General features: G+C 35.9%; 1 protein-coding gene across 2 annotated transcripts in view; it reads right to left on the bottom strand.

Annotated features, from left to right (window-relative positions):
* Positions 1-23872, bottom strand: part of MLLT3 (MLLT3 super elongation complex subunit) — a 260062-nt gene that overhangs the window by 84875 nt on the left and 151315 nt on the right. For both annotated transcript variants that reach the window (XM_037061895.1, XM_037061896.1), the window contains exons 3-4: positions 23716-23798; positions 18810-18953 (exon numbers count right to left, since the gene is read on the bottom strand). In XM_037061895.1, the coding sequence (XP_036917790.1) occupies positions 18810-18953; positions 23716-23798 (227 nt within the window). The remainder of the gene's footprint in view (positions 1-18809; positions 18954-23715; positions 23799-23872) is intronic.

Genomic DNA, 23872 nt, shown 5'->3' with positions numbered 1-23872 from the left:
ACCTAATAAAAATTCAAAAAAATCCAAGAGGAAGAACAAATAAATAAATAAGAAGAAAAAAGAGAAATATAGCTGCAAATACAGCAAAGATTAAACAGGTAAGGTTATCAATAATTTTTGGCCAACAAATTTCAAAGTCAATGCTTAGGCAAATAAGATTTATTAAAACTGACAAAGAAAGAAATAAAAGTCAAGAATAATCCTTTATTAAAATCAAGTACAATAGTATATAAAAACTTCCTACCAAAAACTGATTAGGCCCACAGGGTTTTACAAGCAAATTCTAGGAAAAAAACATTTTAATCTTACAGAATCTCTTCCAAAATGTGAAAAAAGTAAAACATTTCTCACTTTATTGGCAAATACTATTAAAATAAGAAAACTTACCCCTCCCCCCCAAAAACCTAAGATAAAAAAAATGCAGACCTGTTTCACTCAAGAATATGCATGTAAATTTTCGAATAAAATATTCACATAATCAATCCAATTAGGAATGAGGAGGGGGAAAACCCTAATAGAAAAAGATAAAATTGGTTTTATCCCAAGAATTCAAGAATAGGTTAACATGACAAAAATGCTTGTCAAGCACATTAACAGGTTAAAGGCATAAAACTATCTGTTCATCTCAAGAGATGCTAAAAAGTTATTTGATAAAATCAAAATCGATTATGACTTTTAAAAAGCAAAACTCTTAATTAAAACAAGAATAGGAGATAAATTCCTTAAGTTGACACAAGGTAGCTACTACAATCCCATGCAAATGACATTTTAAATGGTGAGTTATTAGAATTATTCTCTTTAAAGTCAGGAACTTTTATACTTAATTTTTCACTGGTGGGCCTACTGACAAAGAACTACAAAAGGCCGGGGTGAAAAGGATAGGATAATTGATAACTAAGAAAAATACATGAAAGATGAAGTGATCAAGAAGTATAAATTCTCAGTTACAAAATAGTAACAGGTGTGTAAAGTGCAGCACAGGGAATATAGTCAATAATATTGCAATAACTATGTATGGTGTCAGGTGGGAATTAGACTTATTGGGAGAATTAATTAATAAGTTATTTAAATGTCTAACCATTATGTTGCACACTTAAAACTAATATACTAACTGTGACTCTATTTAAATTTATTTTTTAACTTAAAAAATATCAGTCACTATGTATATGTGATACAGTTATCCACATAGAAAAGCAAAATAATCTATACAGAAACATAACTGGAATTAGTAAATTTGGTAAGATAGTTAGACATGATATCAATATGCAAAGTAAACTTTGTATTATACATCAGCAGCAAACAGGAAATATTTAGTGTTCTATTTATAACAGCAATAAAAATATAAAGTACCAGGAATAAACAGAACATAAAACTAGCTAGACCTTTATCAAAAATACTTTAACACTTTAATAACAACTTTAAAGAAAGCCTAAATAAACTGATAGATTGGTTCACAGATAAGAACACCCATTATCCACAGATTTGATTTAATTTCAAACCAAATCCTAACAGAGTTTTTCAAAGCATCTAAAACTAATTCTAAAATTTACAATATATGAAGAAAAAAAGAGTCACACAATCGAATTTGTCACACCATGTAGCAAACCACACTATAAGGCTACAGCAGTTCCAACACTGTGGCCCTGCTGCAGAAATCAACAAACTGACCAGCGAAACAGAAATGAACCCCCCAGCAGATTCATAAATATATGAAAATATGGCTTTTGACAGGGTAAGGACTGTAGATCTCTGAGTAAAGCACAGACAACTCAATAAAATGTGCTGGGACTGATTATCTATATAGGAAAAAATTTAAATTAGACTCTTACCTCATACCATAAAATCAATTCCAGATGTTTGAAAATATTTAAATGTTAGACAAAACTTCTCAAATGTGTTGAAAAAAAGAAAACCCAGGAGATTATCTACATGACCTTGGGATACAGAAGAACATATTTAATGGGACACAAAAAGAACTAACCGTAAAAAATCTGACCACATTAAAATTAAGAATTTCTGTCTACTAAAAAAAAATTATAATAATAAGACCATAGAGAAAGCAAAAATACCACTAAATGGTCAAACTAGGAAAAGTTACCTATGGTAAATAAAACCAAGAATAGAAGCATATCTCCAGAATATAAAAAGACCCCCAACAAATAAACAGAAAAATAAGCAGAATGCATGAACAAACATTTCATGAAGAAAAAAATGTGAATGGCCACTGAAGTGTATGATCAGCCTCATTACTCCTAATCAGTGAAATGCAAAATAAGATAATGATAAGAAACAATTTTCTGCCTACTAAATGGCACAGATGAACAAGTCTGACTAGAAAGAGACCAATGGGATCTCACTGCACATTGCTGATTTAGGACTCTAATTGTTACAGCTACTATGTAAAATAATAAAAAGCTAAATATGGGAATGCCTCATGATTCAGGAATTTCATTTGTAAGTATGTGTCCTAAAGCTGTATATCTCTAAATGTGGTGAGGGGACATCAGTATTACTCAAATGTTTACAGAAATTAGATTGTTAAACTCTATCCTAGACCTCCTGAATAAGAATCTGTGCAATAGGGCTCAGATTGAGAATTCTCGTTCTTAAATTGATGGGCAGGTTTATGGTATTTGTTTTATAATACACATATAAAACATATAATTCTCATATATATCAGTAACAACATAATGACATTTTTAAGAACAATTCAAAATTTCTGATGTCAGAACCTTATAGTCCAGTAAGAGAAATGCACATTCTGATTCAATGGACACATTTATTAGATGCCATTAACAAAGTATACACTTCCTCTCATTTAATCCATTAAAAATTCTGAGATAGGTACTTTGCAAAGAATGGGCAAGCAATCAAATATGTGTTGATTGAGTATGTGCTTGAATAATTTTATAATTAAAAAAGAGAAAGTCTGATTATATGCTGTGTATTGCAAATTAAATAATATAGATAATTGACTATCAACAGAAAGGAGCTTATGATCTATTCTTATTGTTTCTATATTCTATTACTTTTTTCAAAAGTATAATGAAAGATTACTTTTTTCTCTGGAAGTTTTTCTTGTCAAAGGTGTAGAAACTAACAAACTACAGGGTGGAGTTAACTAATATAACATTTCTATATTACCAGAATTTTCTCTTTTTTTTGCTTTAAAAAAGCAATTAGCTGTGTGGAAGGCACAAGCATTCTGCAGGGTGGGAGAAAAGCAGAGCTGTAGTAATACAAGAAAATAAATTACCAAGATTAAAAATAAATCTGTGACACATTCAGTCTATGAATTCTAATAAGAACTAAAGTTTTAAAAGTGCAAAGTCAGAACTTCTTTTCATTGGATACATATTAATGTAAAGAAAACCACTTGGAGAAACGGCTGCAATACAAAATTATTTCCATCCTTCACAAAGAGCAATTTCCCTTATCAAGACTCCTACAAATGCATACCAACTCTCAGAATAATAACTCCTAAAAGGTGCATTCTAAGCATTTGTCTTTGAATGAATTTATACCTTTACCAAGCACTTATTATATAGTAGGCATCAGGGGATGCCAGATCAAATACGTCACAGTTCCCATCCACACAAAGCTAACATGAGTGATTAAATGAAAACAAAATGTGCCCTTTCTCTTCCTCAACTCAGTCTAAAAGCCATTAGGTGGGGCCAAGCAAAGTAGGCTGTAATAGGGGGGGGGAGAGAGGGTGGTGACAGGAGGAATGGCATCCACGCAGTGGCTCGAAGCCACTAGATACGTGCTGCTCTTTGAAGAAACAGCTGTGTCTAGGGTTGGGGCAAGGAAACACAGTGTGAGTCTGAAACATGTTCTTGTAGTCAAAAGTCAGGAAGGATGCAAAAACTGATCAGAGCATGTTAATGCACATAGAAACCAGATTGGGGGTGTTCCCACCAGTCAAATCAGGGCAATTTAAGCATGAAACTGAATAATAATAGTAATGGATTATAATCTGTTGAAAAAATAATATATTCATAAATTAATAATGATGTATAAATACAAGACTAAACTTAAATTTGAGGAGGAATCAGACTCATACATTTTTTTCAAAATACCACCTAATAAAATATTTATTATTTACAAAGAAAAAAAAAACAATTTACAGTGGAGAAGCCCGGCAGACACCATCTGAATCAAGCGATCAGAGCAATATCCCGGTAGTAATGACATACCACCAGCCTGAGCGCAAAGAGAGCAGCCCACAATCCTTCTGTAATATTTCTGCCAGAGATGCATAATCTGAATCTAGTCCTGAAGAAGTATCACACAAACCCCAAATGAGGGCCATCTGCAAAATAATTGGCTTGAAATCATCAAAAATTTCAAGTTCATGAAAGTCTTTTCAAAGAACAATTTCTCAGCTGGAGAAGACTGAAGAGACATGACAACCAAATGCTACATACAATTCTAGGCTGGTCCTTTTGGTACACAAATAAAGGATGTCAGTAAAACAATCTTCAGAATTTGAAGGAGATCTGAGAAGTTGAGCTGTTGGTAATGTACCAATGTCAATTCCTGACTTTGATAGCTGTATCAGTTATAAGGAAATATCCTTGTTTGCAGGAAATAAACACTAAGGTGTTCAGGGATGATGGAGCATCATGTTGGCAACTGACTCTCAAATGGTAAAGTGAAGAAAAACTCTTGGTACTATACTTGCAACTCCCCTATATGTTTGAGGTCATTTCAAAATTTTAAAAAAATTATAAAGTAAATAATAGTATTTTTAAAAGCCCTGTGACTCAATCTATGCTTTATAGACTAAGGAAACTGGGAAGGGCATCAGAATCAGAGTGTGTCCAAGAAGAATCCATGGTGTATTTAATTCACTCTACTTGGTTCTCTCTCTAAGGACCCATCTCACACTGAATAACCTAAATTGCACCATATTTTTCTAGGAGGAGACTAAATACCATTCCAAAAGCAGCCAAAGTTCTTTAATACAAATTTAGAGTCGTTAGCTAAATCAACACTTTCTAATGCAAGGAAAGGCACTGGTTTGCTTTCGAAAATGCCAGACAAGGTTGCAGTTTTAAACGGCCACAAAAACAAAACATTCATAATCTAAAGTCCTAGTTCGTGCTTGCTTCGGCAGCACATATACTAAAGTCCTAGTTCATCTCCCCTCAGTGAAAATCAATTGTTTATATTGAAAAAAATAGACTATAAACGTGTGATATAAATTCAAAGATGTATTTGCAAACAACCTATCTATGTCTTATTTGGGAAAATCTGCCCCACTTGATAGAAGTTGTTATAGAAGCAAGTTTATATACACTCATTTTGACCATCTCACAGATTTACACAAACAACCAAAGAGAAAACGATGTTCTGCCATCCTTGGGCTTCAGAAGTACTCAGAACCCAGCTGGGGTGAGAAGGGAGCGGGTTCCCATAAGGAGGTTTCTGCCACCCACTAAAAGAAGGGGATGCACTCACGTGCTGCAGCCTTTTCTCCTACAAGCACATCAGGGCAGCTTAAACCGGCAGCTAGAAATGTCTCTTTGTTTTGTCTTCTTTCTTTCTTTTTAGGAAACTGACCTGGGTTATTTTAGACCCCCTAGAAGATGACAATGTATAAATGTATTGTATTAGCTCCTGAAATTGACCCAGGGCAGAGTTTGGTAAAAAGAAACCATTTTCATTCATGGTATTCATTCAGGGTACAGCCAGCATCTGGTTTTAAGTGTGGCCCACAGCAGTGTACCCAGATATTGTAAAAGTACTTATATTTCCGCAGAATGAGGTAAGCACTAAGCTAAAACAACAAAAGAAAAACCTCCCAGAAGGAAATTTTTATTTCTGTTTTATTAAACACTTAAGAGCTTCCTAGGCAGGTGGTGGGAGGAACACAGTTGGTACCTGAAGAATAGGGATAGTACGAGATATAGGAAGGTCTTCTTAAACTTGATTTTCAGAATCAGGAAAAACCTGTTTTGTTTAGAATATTTCAATCTATGAAGCAAGAAACAAAAGGATAAAAATCTTCTGCCAGCAGTCTTTCAGGCCTTGAAAAGCATCTTGGACTTCCTGAGCCTGCCTTACCTGTCCTAAGTCCAATACTCTGAACCATTTTTAAGTCATGTAACCTGATTTGGGGGAGAGGGGAAGAGGGAGAAGAGGAGAAGGAAATGGAGGGGAGGGGAGAGGGGAAAGGAGGAGAGGAGGATGGAGCAGAGGGAAGGGAAATGGACAGGAGAATGGAGGTAGATAGATATAAAAGCAGCTTTTCCAAAGAAGAGGTAGCAAGCCAGCCTCAGTAAGCTGATTTTCATAAAGTATATTACCATCCAAATTTCCAACCCTCAGGAGAAAATATTTTAATATCTGAGTACTCAAAGAACCACCACTACCCCATAACTTATTTGCATCTCTACTTTCAAAACCTGGTAGATTACAAAGTTATTTGTTGACTTTATTATAGTCTTTTTCACATTCTGTGAGTGCCAAGAAAAACCACTTCTAACGTCATGGATATACCCTTGCTATTCTGATGAAAAAAAAAATGACTATGAAAATTATGCTTACCTCTAATTTACAGAAAACGAAAACATAACCAATCCCCACAGATAGGTTGATGCTGGCTTAAAAAAGTTTGGATGGTGAGGGAGTGGATTCTTAATTATCATTTTTTCCACACAAACTGGATTTTCAGAAGCAAGAGAAATACAGACCTTCCGTCTATGAAGCAAGATACAAAGGGATAAAGGCAGCTGCCGACACGAAGCAAGCTGCTCCACTCTGCAATTTACCCAGCTTTTCTCCTTCAGGAAGGAGACACGCAAGATTATTCCAGTGGTTGGTCTTAAGCCAACAAAGAGAAGTGTCCCTGGGGACTTTTTTTATTTCTAATTCCCTGTCCCTGGAAACTCACATTACTCTATGTTACTATGTTATTATAAAAAAATATGCAAGAACATTGGGAAAAAACCCTGACTCAGTTACACTATGCTTAACTAATCATTTCAGTATTTCATGCCTTAGTTGACTCACCTGCAGAATGGGGTGCTCGATGTACTTATTATACCAAAAAATACCTTCAACTATAAAGCTGTATGTATATGTATGTTTTCTTCATTTTATAAATGAGGAAACAATGAATAGAGATGAGTCATTTGTCCAAAATTATACAGTCACTAAGTTCTAAAGCCAGCACCTGAAAAAAAAGGGTCTGTTTCTTAACCGAGTCTCTCCGTTTAACTGCTGTCCTATGTATGTTCTCTTCACCAAAAGAAATCAGGATAGGTATTCAGAAAATCAAGAAGTGAGAAAGCGTCTCCCTATCTCAACAATTCATACAGGTTTGATCATTTACCTTCAAGGCTGATTAATCAGGTGCAGTGTCGCCTGAGTGCCTGTGAGAGTCACTCTGCATTGCTCTGCAGTGCAGAGGCACATACGTATGCATCCTTAACTTCAATGTATTTTTATTTTAAACAAAGGTCAATCGGAATAAAGATTTAACTGTAAGAATTTTTGAATCTAAAAGAAAAAAAGAACTAAAGCCAAAATTGGGAGTGTGTACATAAAACACAAAAATCCCTTCAGGAGAATGAAAAAAGAATGGGATTCAGATAAGATGACCCCAGGGAGTGGATGAAGAGGGGAACCAAGCTCAACAAACCTGAGCATGGGAGAGGAGCGTGATGGTCCAAAAAAAAAAAAAAAAAAAAAAAAACCCAGAGAGAAAGAAAAGAAAAAGAAAAAAATGATTGTCTAATCACTATGTTGTACACCTGAAACTGAGACAATACTGAATGTAAACTATAATTTTAAAAGATTATTTTAAAAAAAGAGATGAAACAAATCTGGGAAGAAAAAATACAGAAGGGAAATGAAAGAAATAAGACTCAACAAGAACAAGTTCCAGCCCTGACTCTGGGACCTACGTGAAGAGTCAAGGTAGACGAAGTGCATATTAAAACTGGAGCACAGTGGACAGCATTCTTACTGATGGTGACTGCTACTAAGATTTAGAATACCCCTGATCTGGAGTGCACTGATGCTCTCTTCGCCAGAGCACTGAGAGCTCAAAAAATTACCAGAAAAGAAAATTCCACTTTATTTAAATCTCTACTTAAAAATACATAAGTATATATGGATGTTAGATAATAGTGTCATAAGCTAAAAGCTCAAAGCAGAATGAGGCCCGGCTAAATCTTTGAAAGGACACAGCTATTCCAAAGTGGCATGCGCTGAGAACAAACTTCCAATAAATATTTATTGATCATTTCCCCAGGTCACTCCTGTCTAGACTGCCCCAGACAAGATAGCTGTGTTCCACATTAAACACTCCTCTTTGTGCTGCTACTGTATATGGTTGTCTAGGCTGTCCCCTACACAAGGACGCTTGGTCAATCGGAGGAGGACACGTTGAAATACGGCTCCGCCACACTAGCTGTGCTGTGTTTCCTGGGCCGGGGCTTTACGGGGTGAGAACAGAGACACTTATTTCTAACTTGCCCAAAGACACCACAGACACCATCCACATACACTTTTGTCAATATAAGTCACCCAAACCCAGCCCTGAGTCACCACGAGTTGCTGTTAAGATTGAAATTCATGAAACTAACAAGATTTTTATTGTACCTCCATTTTCACTCTAATTATGGTTGAAGGGACTATGGTTATGGATAGGACATCCTTATTTTACTCAATGTTTCCATTAATGACGCTCTTTTATATTTAACCATTTTGCACTACCCACAGGACCCCAGTCTACCCTACAGGTGGTGAGAATGACATTTACAAAATCTACAAAAACAAGTTACAAAATCTATACCTATAATGACCTATATCAAAATATGTTCTTCCAAGATCTAATATGGCCCATACAATCACACACACACACACACACCCCTAGATCATCACACCTCTGCATTTTCAGAAACATTAAGAAACCATCTCAAATCCTCTTCTTTCTAATGTCACTTACATTCTTTAGGCCTTAAGCTAGTAACTTTAATTTTGAGAAACTGAGGACCATAAGGCAAAAACAATAAAAACAATAACAAATTATTCTTTAAAAAAGAATACAAATAAAAAACAAAGAACAGATTATTAGTAACTTCCTAACTACCAAAATTTTCACATTGATCTTCTAAAGTGTGAGGACATGTTTTTGAAGAAAAAAAAATAAAGTAACAGAGTTAAAAACGTATGCAATTTATGTTTAATACATCATATAAAAACATTTCATGGGATCCTATTTGTATAAAAAATACAATGTAGCCCTGGCTGGCATAGCTCAGTGGATTGAGCGTGGGCTGTGAACCAAAGGGTCACAGGTTCGATGCCCAGTCAGGGCACATGAGTGGGTTGTGGGTCAGGTCCCCAGTGGGGGCCACATGAGAGGCAACCACACATTGATGTTTCTCTCTCCCTTTCTCCCTCCCTTCCCCTCTAAAAATAAATAAATAAAAATCTTTAAAAAATACAATGTAAACTACAAGAGTTAGAGTCACTGCAGGGATTATAACAATTTATTTTCTTCTTTTTGCTTATTTAGAAAGTCTACATACTTCTAAAGTTAGCACATATTTATTTCAAAATTAAGCAAATAAAATTAATTCCTTCTTAAGACTAAAATACGTTCTTTCTAATAGAGCACCATTATTATATCAATGACTTGGAATAGATCTCTTTCATTTTCATCTTTCTAGGTAATAAAAATCATGATTTAAACCAAAGCATATAAAAACATGTAGGAAATAAAAAGAGGTCATTTCAATAAGTAAAATAATTATTTGTTGACTGCTTAACCATGTGCTAACATTTTATTTAATAATTTTGAATGAGAGGAAGGGGATATTATTCCTATTCTCGACTTATACCAACCTGCAGCCTGAGGTAAATCAGCAGCAGATCCAAGAATTGAATTCGTGCCTCCAGATTTCAAATCAAACATTCACTATGTTTGTATTGCTAGGGCTGCGTCCCTTGTGGGGATCATTATATTAAACCACCTACCATGTATCCTCACTCCTCGAAAATTGAACACAAGTATCTATTTCAAGTCTCAGGCATTTATCTTTAACTTGCTACCTTCAGATCCTGGTCACTGTCAGATTTTCTTAGAATTTGTAGAACAAGAAAAACTCAGAAAACAAAATGTTAACCATAGCTTCTCTCCCCCTTCTCTACCCACTATCCCTCAAGTTGTTTTTTTCTTAATGTTATAGATTAATTTTCTCCCCAAATATCCAATGGGGGCAGTCGAAACAGACAGCTGCTCTCACATGCACCTCCTTTACCAGCCTAGGAGTCAGGGAACGGACTCAGACAGATTAGATAAACTTGGTAGGCGCCTTTCAGACAAGTGCATAATGAACTGCCTGAGACCACAAGGGAGAAAGAAACCTAACCAACAGCTTTCAATGGCAACACTTTTGTATTTAAAAAGAGAAAGAATTATTCATCTTTATTTGAAATTCTCCAAGATTCACATCCTTCCATTTGTTTTCTTTGCGAAACATTTCTTACTTTCTCAGGTTTTTGCACTTTGGGGGCAGGAGCTAGGGAACAGAGTTAAGTGGTGGTTTTATTTCAGATGACACAGCATTTTCTTTCAAGACTAAGTTAAGCCCCTACATATCAGCAGCTGAACTGCTCTTCTTGAGAGATGCGCCACAAGAAACACGGCACACCATCTAACAATGACAGCTTAAATGCATGGCAGGACTCTTCCTAGCACACGCTCTAGGAACATTGACCTGATTCGTGTCTTTTCCATTTAGCCTTTGCTCAGTGTGTGCAGTAAGAGTGTCTGATATGACACTCTTCCGAAAGAGTGTCATATTTTTCCCCTTCTTACCGAAAAGGTAAATAGGTTAACTGAGAAGGCAGGAAGACTATTTTATATCACAGGTAGATTTTGGTGCAGATTTTCTAAAGTCAGGAGCTATCCTGCAATCAATTTATGCAATTGATGTTCAGAAGACATTAAAACACAAAATGATTAAAACTATGCTGAGTGACTTAAATAACTTTCTACTACCTTACAAATTTGTGAGATCAATGTTACATTTGGAGTGAAGGCTTACAACTCCGACACCCTATTTATCATTTATATGTATTTCCTACTTTCATGATTTAATTCTGTGGGTAAAGAGGAAAGAACCAAAGATGTAGAAAGAGGAGAACACCAAATATGACAGAGAATTAACTTCAACTCTCTTATTTGATGAGAAACCACCAAATACATGAGGCTGCCTGCTCAATCTAACATTTATTCAAATAAATCACCTTTATCAGTGCTGGTGAAAAACAGCAGCATCCTTTTATTTGGGGGGCAGAAGATTACAGGATGATAGATATCTGAAAATAACAAAAAAGCATACTTGTTGCAAAACCAATATCCAAAAGTTCAATGAAGCTGTTCAGTACCAGCCACTCAAATAATCTTTTATGTATTTTTTTTTTGAGTCATCTTTAAAATAAGAAGCCAGCCAGCCATCTCCGGGCACTTGTAAGATGAGTTTGCCACAAAAGCCACTTATATTTTTAGAAGCCAAAGTCTTGACAAATAAGTTCCTAAGAACATAATTTGTTACATGTTGCATAAAGCCTGAGCACACAGACCTTGGTTAAAGAGGCTTCCGTATCTTTTTGTAACTTTTCCAAATGTAAATATGTGGGAAGAGTAGCCATAAATTTAAGTTGAACTAAAACATTGGGAATATTTCCCATCTAACACACATTAAAATGTGGTCTTTGAAAGGAAATGAAAATGCCTTTTAAACATACAAAAAGATGTCCATCATAGCTCATAAGAGAAATGTGAATTAAAAATGGGGTATCATTTTCACTCATCAGAGTGGGGAAAATTTTTTTCGCAAAGTACTGTGTGGAGAAGTACATATTCTCTTACACTGCTGATGCAAGCATAAAGTAGTGTAACTTCTTTGGCAGGCAATTTGTAAATGTCTATCAAAATTTAAATTCCACTTTGCCTTGGAGTCACAATTTTACTCCTAGGAATTTACCCCCTAGAAACATTCATCCATGGGCACAAAGAACTATGTAAAAGGTTATTCGATACAGTTTCTTTGGTGACCTGAAGGAAGATTCAACTCATCGTACATTATTTTGTATTATGTGTATTTATTTTTTAAAAATTAAAATTTTAATGAGAGAAAATGTGATCTGTACTGTTTATAAATTAGAAGCATGCTAAACTTCCCCTTTAAAAGGAAACAGTAAACTACCTGACACAAGATTAACTCCAGAACCCAGTGATAAAACACCATGTTCAGATGGCTTGACACAGTGGCATCAGTGAAAGCTCCCTACCATGAGATGCCTTTGGCTCTTCAATAACCAAAACCCCTTGTTGGGGTTCCACTGTGGACTCGAATTCCACTTTACAATAAGCAGAGTTTCAGAAAGATTCCAATTTATTCCTTGCAAAAACATACCATACATAAAGGCAACTGTCACTCTGAGAAACAGGACTGCATTATGCCGCAGGCTTAGCACAGACTGGAAGCATGTTCCCCACTTCTCCTCCAGCGCATCTTGCCAAATGGGTGTCTGAGACGTCCCATTGAAACAGGTGGTGTCTGAACAGAATTGGATTTCTGCCTATAGAAACCCTCGTTTAAACAACTGCTGGTTAGTTTTAATTTTCAGTCCTTAAAATTAACTGCTTGCCAGTGATTCAGAAATAGACTGAAAAACATGTTTAGACTTTGCCCTGTTTAATTGAGGAAAAAAAGAACAAAAAAAAGTCAGGGCGCCACCACACCCTACCTCTATTCCATAAAGAACAATAGAACCAAAGACTACTTGATTTCCAGGCCAAAGAAAGAGGGGGGCGGGTGGGGGGGGAGCAGCTATAACACAAACTCAGTTCTCTCAAGATGCCTGTCCCTTTGTACTTTTTTTCATAGAAACACAAGGATAGGACTACCTTGCTGACATACAACTTAGGAAATCTTCTCATGGCTTTCATCAAAAGCCTTTATTTAATCTTTTAGAAATTTAGAATTAAGAACAATGGTAAGAACAAATCATTTTTTGTAATGAAGACTTCTATCTTAAAAAATTATATTCCAAACAGATCTGTTTCATGTTATACAAGCAAAATATAGTCAGAATTAAATCCCCTGAAGAAAGAAATCACAGGCTAATCTTTAATCCTAACTCACATCCATCAATGTGCTGATCACACTAATTGGTGGTAACAATGTTTTCCTGTGAATATATCTACTGTAGCTTACACTAAATAAGAAACCTTTTCCATTGTACCTTTAAGTTTTTAATAGAAAAGTGGTTAAAGATCTGATGATTTTTTAAACCAGCAATCAAGGGAAAAGGAACCGAGGGGCTGGTATCTTCTATGCCCTACACACCATGGTTACACAGTCCCAAAAAGGAAAACACAGCGCCGTCCATTTCACAGGTGACAAACTGAGATTCAAAAAGATGTCATCATTTTATTCAGCTAGAAAATGACAAAAAAATGAAGTTTTTACTCCAATCCGCCTGATTTCAAAACTTTTCCAATTGTATCGCCCTCCCTCCCAACAGGAAACCTGGAGTCGTGAGCCAGTAGAATGACACGTTTTAGTTATAGGACATACTCTTATCTATTTTTACTTTGCCAGTCCCCAAAAGAGAAACCTATCCTCTTTCAGTCAAGTGTGATAGATGTCAAGCCCTTCTGCAGTTTTTCGTTAGGACCGAATTTCAGCTACTAAGAAGATCCAGTAACCAGAGTGAAAAATAATCTATTGTAATCATAAACCCTTTACAAAAACTCCTGATATCCTGAAGAATATATGTGAAAAATCACTCTCAAAGGATCCTCAGTTCATGTTTTAAAAAGCAGATAGAAATCTCTGGATGCGATTGAGAAGTGCTTCTCCATGGAGTATACGGGGACCTTCTGCTTAAAATTCAAGAACAAATAGATTATACCAAGACTTGCCCTCAAATGTTAATTGGTCACTATCCGCCACCCATCCTACCAACCAAAAAAATAAGATCTCAAGATAAATGCAATCTCCTCCCAAAAGGTCACCGGTTGTTCTTTTCCATTTCCTGATCCCTGCCTTCTGTCTTTTTCTTACTTAAGGCTTGACAGGAGCTAGAACCTAAACCAAATCTACAACTTCCCTGGTAACTCCAATAAGGTCTCTCATTTAGAGGAAACCACCTTCAGGGTTATGTAAATGAAATCATTCTGTATTTCAATATTCTCAGAAAACTGTGCTTAAGTCCAAATATGCCCTTCCCACAAAAGTTTTCCTTTGAAAGCGAGGGTATCTTTAATACAGGGAGTTGTGCAGCAGAGGAACACTGGATGCATGTGTTCCCAGGGGGAAGGACAGCAGCATTTCTCTGAGACTATTTAGAAAAATGTTGCATTTTTTAAAAAATCCACTGAAAAGAAGGGAATGTTATTGGCCAAAAAAGTTGTCATTTAGCTATAGGATTATAGACTTTGAAGTAGGAAAAAAATCTGCAATTTTTCAAGATTCTTTTAGCAAAACATTTCTTTGAATAATTTTTTTTTTACCTAAGAGCCGAAAGCATTTTTCTAGGATGATTCCAGCTCTAAAAACAACCTTTCTGATCTCTTGAAAAGCCAAGTTCAACTTTTAATAGTGCTATGTACTTTTGGTTTAAAGAAGTACAAGAGAAAAAACAAAGCCAAAACTGTAAGTTTACGCTATCTATCACTCAAGCTGTACACAGTAACTTCACACAGTACATATGAAGAGAGGATTAATTTTTCCTTTTAAAGAGAGAATATACACATCTCTATGTCACAGATGCAATGTTAGGTGTAAGAAACACAGCACCACTGCCTTTCTCACCCCAAAACCCAGTGGAAAAATAAGGTTTATCTGAAAAGACAGTCACGAACAATATTTCTAACAGACGCGAAGAATAAAAGGCAGAAAAAAGCAAAAATAAACAAGTAGAACTACCTCAAACTAAAAAGCTTCTGCACAGCAAAGAAAATCATCAATGAAATGAAAAGGCAAACTATGACATGGTAGAAAATATTTGCCAATCACATATCTGATAAGGGGTTAATATCCAAAATATATAAAATTTCTACAACTCAGCAGCAAAACAATAGCAACAACAAATCCCAATCTGACTTAAAAATGGACAGAGGAGCTGAATGGACTTTTTTTTAAAAAGAAAGATACGCAGAAGGCTAAAAGTATATGAAAAGATGTTCTGTGTCACTAATAAGAGAAAGGCAAATCAAAATGATAAAATATCACCTCACACCTGTTACAATGGCTTTTGCCAAAAGACAAGAGATAGGAAGAGTTCCTGAGGAAGTGGAGAAAAGGGACCATTTCTGTACTGTGGGTGAGATCACATATTGGTATAGCTACCACGGAAAACAATACGGAAGTTCCTGCAAAAATGAAAAATAGAACTATCATATGATCCAGCCATCCATACCCATACCCATCTGGGTATGTATCCAAAGGAAATAAAGACAGGACACCAAAAAGATATGTGTCTCTGGTGCTCACTGCAGTATTATAATATCCAAGACCAACTTAAGGGTCCATCAACAGATTAGAAGGTGAAGCTGTGGGCTGTGTGTGTGTGCATGCAGAAATAAACAAAGTATTATTCAGCCAGAGAAAGAAGGACATCCCTGCCATTTTGGACAACATGGATCAGCCTCGAGGGTATTATGCTAAATGAAAGGCAAACAGAGAAGTCAAATGCTATATGATAACACTTATACTGGAATCTAAAAAAGCCAAACTCATAGAAACAGAAACCAGAATGGTAGTTACCAGCGGATGGAGGAAAAGAGGGGTGTTGGTCAGAGTACAAATGTCCAATTTGAGATGATTAAGTTCTGGGGATCTAATGCCCTGCATGGTGATGACAGTTTATATTATTAAATTACATACTTCAGATCTGCTAAGAAAGTATATCTTAAATATTCTCACCACAAACTAGAAGGGTAATTTTGACATGACGGAGGTATTAGCTAATGTTATGGTGGTAACTGTTTTGTAATATATAAGTTTACCAAATCAACACATTGAATGCCTTAAACTTACACAATGTTATGCATCAATTATATCTGGATAAAGATGAAAAATTTTCTAACAAAATCAAAATGATTCATAAGTCAGTAACACAATGATAGGCTCCATTAATACTGAGACAATAATATTTAAATATCAGATAAAATAATATGAGGTAGCCAAAAATCTAGGTAAGATTTTTAAAAAGTATTTAGTAGTCTATAGACACATTTCCATAAAAGACTAATCTTCCCACATAAAATGAAAAGAATCTATAGAATTACTTTTATTTGAATTAAGTTTTAAATTCTAATTTTACTACAGAATTCACTAGAGGCAGTCCCTTAAAAAATTTATGTCAAATAACTGGTGTGTGTGAATATTCCACATTACAGTTTATTATGTAGAGTTGTCAGGACATACTCTAAGCCTAGTAGGAAAAAAATCTGCAGAGTTCAAATAGTACTTAAAGAAACACAAAAAGAAAAGCTGGAAATTAAGGAGGTAATTCTAAGAGAAAGACTAAGTCTGGTAAGGACAGAAATCTACCAGAGACCTTATCAGGAGGCAGTGCCACACTCGCTGCATTATCAATGACCTGTAACCTCTTCTCCAGCTCACAAGCAATCCTTGAGGACTCCGGGACTAAGTGGCTGTTTTAAAAAGTTCTTGTGTCCTATTTACTTTTTCCTGCGACCCTTATCAGAAGCCTAATGTACTCAAGTTCCATAATTCACGTGCTCCAATTACCTACCTAACTGCATACCCGAGAGGAATAATCAGAAGCGTAAAATGCCACTCTCCTGAAAAGAAAAATCATGAGAACTAGGATTTAAAATGGACCAGTTCATTTTTAAGGGCATAGCCAAAGATAAATAGCATTGATACTGTGCTCTTGGTAACTATAAAAAGAATAAAATAGAGTTGCTTTTTATAATTAAAAAGAGCAGCAGCAGCATAGGCCTGGTTGGGTTTCTCAGTGGGTTGCAGTATGGTCCCACACACCAAGAGGCTGGCTCCTGGGTCAGGGCGCATGTGACGGGCAACTGATCGATGTTTCTTTCGCACATCGATGGTTCATTCTCTCTTTGTCTGTCTCTGCCTCTATCTCTCTCTCTCAAATCAATTTAAAAAAAGAAAAAAACATCCTCAAGTGAGGATTAAAAAAAAAAAGCAACAGTATTTCCTTAATAAATATGTAGTAAATCCTTAACTTTAAAATGAGTTGTATTACACCCAAGTACTAACCAAGGCCAACCTTGCTTAGTTTCCGAGGTAAGACAAGGTCAGGCATGTTCAGGGGGTACGGTGTAGTAAAGGGGGTCAAATATATGGTGACAGAAAATCTGACTTTGGATGGAGAGCACACAATGCAATATACAGTTGGTGAATCATAGAATTGTGCACTTGAAAACTACATAATCTTATTTACCAATGTGATGCCAATGCATTTAATTTTAAAAAATAAAATGAGTTGTATTACAAAAGCCCATTTCTTCATGAAGATAAATTTCCCCCTAGAATATTATATAGTGGTCCATTTCCAAAGCTGGCTCAATCACGTCTTTAACAACCCACAATCCAGCAACATACTACAGTGCTGAATGAAATGTGGTAAAAGTACTGAATACTTGCAATATCTCAAATGCATAGTAGTAGTTTAATTGAAAGGAGAGGGGCTTGTCGAAACAGAACCCCCCAAAATGAACTTCAGGGGTCCTCTATAATCCAAAATGTTTACACAATTATATTTATGGATAATTAAGAGCAGGTCCACAGCTTTGCTGAAGTTCTCAAAGTGGTTGTCCATAACCCCACAAAGGGGAAGACTTCTGTGCTATGTAAAACCCAACACTTTGCTACAACGCCTTCAGGTAGGTTTTATCAGTGGTCCACACGTGCTTATATACAATGGGAATTTCATGGATACAAAACTACCAAAAACGTCCCAGAAAAACAAAGTGAATGAAACTCTACAGTAACAAACACATTTCAACATTGTATGGGGTCTGAACTGCCAACATAAGATGACACAGAAGTACAACTAAAGGAGAAGCTGGTGACGCAGTGGCACAAGTGTAAAGCAGATGTTGACCCGTCAGTATTGTCTGTCTGTCTGCTGACTTAGCTGCAAACATTTCATATTGTTTAAAGTAGGTAAAAAAAATCACTTAAACAATTTTCTCCATCCTAGACAAATCACATAGGCAAAAATTTACCACACCTGTTACTGCTACCTTAAAAAGGAAAATCAATCTTTTACCTACATGCAATTTAAACAAACACAAGTGAGTATTTAAATTACCCAAGCATGTAATGTGAATGAGTACACCTTTTCTATTTATTTACCAATAAATAAATAGAAAATTATTATTAGACATTAATTCCTCTTTATATAATTTTTAATGTTATATTCAACTTTACCCAAAAGTTTCTATAAATTAATAAAACAAAGTTCAGATATTGTTCTTTTCTTGATTGATGTTTATCAATCAAGATAAAGGCTTTTTGTTTAAATAAATTTGAACTGTATAGACTGTATGGCTTTTCTAACTGTAAGGCTTTTCTAACCAACAGTGTAAACTCATATTCATAGCTACTTAAAATGTTATTGCTTGCTTATCTCTTGATCTCAAACCAGGAGTCTACAGCTAAGCCTTTATAATACTTAATCTCTTTTACCTCTCTCAAAGCATTATTATACTTCTTAACACACTAGCAACCAATTTTCTGTTGGAGGGCTTTTCACAAGACAGTGCCACTCACCCCTCCTGCCTTCAGCAACTTTCTTCTAAACTCCTCTGTGGGGTTGTTGAAAGTTAGCTTTTCACAGCGGAGGTGATTCACTGGTGGATGGCCTTCAAGATGCAGGAATAAGTCATAATCAAAGCGGACTTTCTTAGGTTCTTCCTAGAGGTTGAAAAAATTAAGACAGAAAAGAGAGAATTAGGCATAAACAGAAATTTAGAAAGCAAAGGTTTACTCCTCATAAGGAACAGAAAAGACTCAGACATCTAAGAGCTATTATGTCAAAGAAATACTGGAGAAAAAGTACCACAAAATTATCTACAAAGCAAAATGGAAATGCCTGATAAATTAGTTTCTTATGTTAAGGGGAAATCAAAAACAATAAACTTATCATCTTTCCTGAAAGCTTTCAAGTGCCATGACACCTGCGACACAGCCATTCAACTAGAAACCTAAGACACCCCTGAAGTTACTCCTTCCCATTCTTACTCTGTCTTCCCACACCCATCAACTCCTGCCATTCTCTCTCCTAAATATTTCTTGAAGCACTCTAACCCATACTGTGGGGACCCTGAGAAAGAAGATACCTACTAAGAAGGGGTCCTAGCAGCTAACTGGGCTCATATTTTTAAAAAACAACAGCCTATCAGTCATTTCTATATAGCAGCCTCTCACACAAACTGGGCTTCAGAGACATGACTGCACTGAACTGCCTACCTGCACTGTGTTTTTGCCATCTGAGCCAGCCCATTTAACTAAGTTTCTGGAATCTACTTCAACCAATAATAGGTCTGAGGCTTTCCTCACTCAATTGGAGCTATGCAGCTATAGCCCCAACAACATCTTCACCTACCAATCATAGAAGCTCCATTCTGACCAATCAAAAAAGTGCCTTTTGGACCAAACTGCAAGAACTGAGTCCTCATTTGCATGAGGACAGGTCAATCAGGAGCCGGGGGTGAGGACTTTCGTCTATATAAGCCAGCTCCCTCCTGGCTATGGGAGCACACTTTACCTTTCTACAGAAGACTGTGTTTCTCTTGACTGTGCTGAACACCATAGATGTCTCCCCAGAGCACAGTGGAGCAGACGGGCACAGACCCAAAAAGACGGGCACAGAAAGGAGCAGACCAGTGCAGCACAAGCAGCCCAGCAGGGAGCAAAGTAGGGCTGTTGTGCATTGAATAAAGTTTCCTTCCTCATTGTACCCCAAATTGGGGATTCCTGTTGGCATTGAACTGGCATCAATAACCATGGTTGACACTATTATTCTGTTACTCACTGCCCAAACTACTATAAACTCCTTTCTATAGTAGGTGTTCATACTTCAAGACAGATAATCTTCAATTTCTCCTTCATTCAGTCTTCAAAATTATCTAGTATATGAAACAAAAGTCTATCCATTTTCATACTTGATTAAAATTTTAACAGCTTCTAACTGACAGGAGGATAAAAATGTAACCTCACATGAATGCCATAGAAGGACTTTCCTAATCTGGCCCTTGGCTCCTTACCTTCCCATATTCCTTTCAGTCATCTGATGACCTGGCAACACATCACTGTTGGTTCCTGGTATTTATCAGGTTGGTTCAGTCTGGTTTCCACTCTTGCTTTATGTTACTACCTTCATTGGCTACCTCCGTTCCTCCCATCCCAACCCCCCACTGCCTCTCCTAGGTGGTGTGCATCTCTCTTATCCTTGCCACATTTTAGAATGACTGTCTTCTAATTTTCTTCCTTTACCCTGATAGATCATAAGGTTCTTGAAAGTAGGAACAATGGTTGAAGCATCACTATATCCTCAACAGTTAGTTTAGTGTTTATGCATAGTAGAAAAGTGACAAATGTCTGCAAAATTAATAAAATAATGGCATTTTTCCTAAACTGGAGGGACAAAATAGTTTCATATCCAAAAGCCACAATAATTAAAATTTCATACCAAAGTCCTACTTTTATCTTTTTTTTAGAAAATTATTTCTCTTAGCATTAAAATGTTTTTAAGATTTTATTTTTAGATACATGGGAAGGGAGGGAGAAGAAAAGGAGAGAAATATCCCAGTGTGGTTGACTCTCTTGCACATCCCCGACCGGGGACCTGGTCCACAACCCAGGCATGTGCCCTGACTGGGAATCAAACCAGCAACCCTTTGGTTCTCAGGCCAGCACTCAACCCACTGAGCCACACCAGCCAGGGCTACACTAACATATATTTTATCTACACAAGCATGTGAAGGAAATAGAGAGGTTATATCAAATAGTTGACAATGATTAAATGGAATCTGGAGGGGAAAAAACTAAGTTTGACTCTAGACACTTTCACTAGGAATATATATCTGAATAATCTTTGTAGAAATAAAAATGTTGATGAATATATTACAAGAAAAAAATGAAATAACATCACTTTGTAGTCTATAATAGTTTAAAACAAACTAACAAATCACTTTTCAATAAAATTAAGGGTAGAAACTGAAGAGAGTGCTATCTTTCTATAAATCCTGAGTACAATTTTCTTTTAAAGGCTTTTTTGAGTAAGGAAAAAGTACCCATAAACTTGTATTCTAGCCAACTGAATACATTTCTTAGAGAGCAAACACAATATTATGTCAATCTGTGCTCATCAGAGGGGATCTTTTTCGAAATTCAAACTAGAAAGCATGTATTTATTATATATCAAGCTAATACATTTTCTGGAAGTGAAAATCTACTTTTAGAAACATCAAATTACCCTCCTCATTCTGTTTTAGTCTTTGATATTTACTCAGGTACTTTCTCTGAGTACAGGGGAAAAAAAGTATGAGATCCTTTCACACCTTAAGTGCTATAGTCAATTATGTTTTAATGTGCCCGTTGGTTTAGAGTTTCTCAAGCACACGATTCTCACAGATGGGCTGGGGTTGTCGAACACAGATACAACTAAGACAGAGTGAATATACACAAACTCAGAAGAAGCACTGATACTCCACCACCCTTCTGACTCTGACCTCTCAAATAGATAAGCAACACTGAAAACTAACCTATCTGGCTGCAGGGAAAGCACAAGGATAGAGATGAGACCAAGACAGGGTGACAGCCTTAGTGACAGCCTTAACATATAGTGGTAGGACTCCTCCACCGGCACGTGGAGGTCTCTTTGCTGCTTTCTCTCATCTCCCATGAAAACTTCGAACAATAATTTTTCATCATTGTTATTGCAATGAATGCTCATTCTTTAAGACAGAGTTTAGTAAACTCTAAGGATGAACAAAATGATACTAAAAAAGTGGCCTTAAACAAGCCATGCAATCTTTCAATGACTCAGTTTCCATTCCTTTAAACTACTAACAATATTACTTACATCTGTTCCTTTAAGCTAGGAACACACCTACTAAGTAATAATAATATTACTACTAATTAATATTACTATTAATATTAATAATAATATTAATAATATTACTAGTAAGTTCTTGTAACCCTACTAAGGGTTACAAGAACAATAATAATATTACTTAGTAGGGTTACAAGAACTTACTAGGAAAGTAAGTTCTTACTAGGAAAGAAAGTTCTTGTAAACCTACTAAATGAAGCAGCATATTTAAATGGCTCAAGACTGCTAAGGACAAAGCATTCAGATATTTAACTACACAGAAATAGGTTACTATCAAACAAGCTCCCAAAATACAAATATTAAAAAGAAACAATTAACACAAGTATGGGTAGCAGGTTTATAGAAAGGTTAGTGTGCCAGAAATGTAGTACATGAGGAGGTGTGCTCAGAAAGAAACAAAAAATACAGGAAAAAATTGATCCATGTCATCCATGCATTCTTCAGGATAGTTTTATATAACATAATTAAAAGTGAATTATCTCTTAATCATAAAGAGATTTTTGCCGGGCCTTCCACACATTGAGAAAGCCAGTGGGACATTGTGGCAATGGAAGGTACCGAGCATTAAACAGTGGCTTATCAGTGGCTCTCATACCTCATTATGCATGGGAATCAACTAGAAGGCTGGTAAATAGGCACTTTCCCCGGCCCTGGTCCCAGAGGTTCTGATTCAGGAGATACGGGGTAGAGCCTGAGGATTTCACTTCTAACCTGCTCTTCTTGGTGATGCTGATGTTGCTGGCAAGGACCATACCTTCTGGGAGTACTGGCTTGGTTAATATGACATTCAAATTAGTTCAGTTCCTTTCAAAAAAGGAGGTATGTGTGAATTATCTCACTTTGGGGCAAGTTTTAGGAAGTATACTTTGGAATAAATGGAAGGAACACTGTGATTAAACATAACATACCATTGACTAAGTATTTACTTATATATGAAGCGTTATTCTGAACACTCAGCTTTAGTATCTCATCCTCTGGCCACCTCGTAAGGTACATACTCTGACCCTATCCCAATTTTTCCAGTAAGAAACGTGAGGCCCACAGAGGTGAAGCAATTTGTCCAATATTTTCTAGTCTGTGTGTTTTCCACATTTGTACAGTTGAAAGCTTTTAAATCCAGTAGAATCTGTAATATCTCAAGTTGATATAATTGTATATTTATGTCATGTGTAATAACAAAAGGTGAGAGATTATTCTTTGCAAGTCTAAAAATTTTAGAAATACGAAAATGAGAAAAGGAGTATTTCACTGAAAATCCGTAATTACTCTTTTCTATTTTACAGACATGATTAATCTTCTTTTTCAAATAGTAATCATTCTTCTCTTAAAAAAGAATGCTTAATAATTCATATAATCTGACTTGATATAATTGAAATCATCTTTTTCTAGCCACTTCCTTTATAATTAAGGGGAACAATAGCCAAAATTCCTAGAAGACAAATTTAACTTTTACTTTAAAATCTTCTACTGATAGAAGTGCTTATGAATCAAAATTATTTTAAATATCGTTTGGTTAATGGGGATCTTCTATTGAAAGATTAATGGGTAAAGATTACATACCTTGTTTTTAAAATAAACCTCAATTGGCAAAATGAAACCAGCATACCCAGATTCTTCTACTTTGTAGGGTGGATCTTTGCACACTGCAACATTAAAAAGAGAAAATAGGTGAGATGAGAATGATAAACAAAGACACAGTTTTCTTTCCTTAATAAAA

The sequence above is a fragment of the Sturnira hondurensis genome, unplaced genomic scaffold (assembly GCF_014824575.4).
Source record: "Sturnira hondurensis isolate 20B ecotype Veracruz unplaced genomic scaffold, ASM1482457v3 Scaffold0013559, whole genome shotgun sequence".
NCBI classification, from domain to species: Eukaryota; Metazoa; Chordata; class Mammalia; order Chiroptera; family Phyllostomidae; genus Sturnira; species Sturnira hondurensis.
Note: the sequence above shows the minus strand (reverse complement) of the source record. Positions and strands in the feature narration are given on the sequence as shown.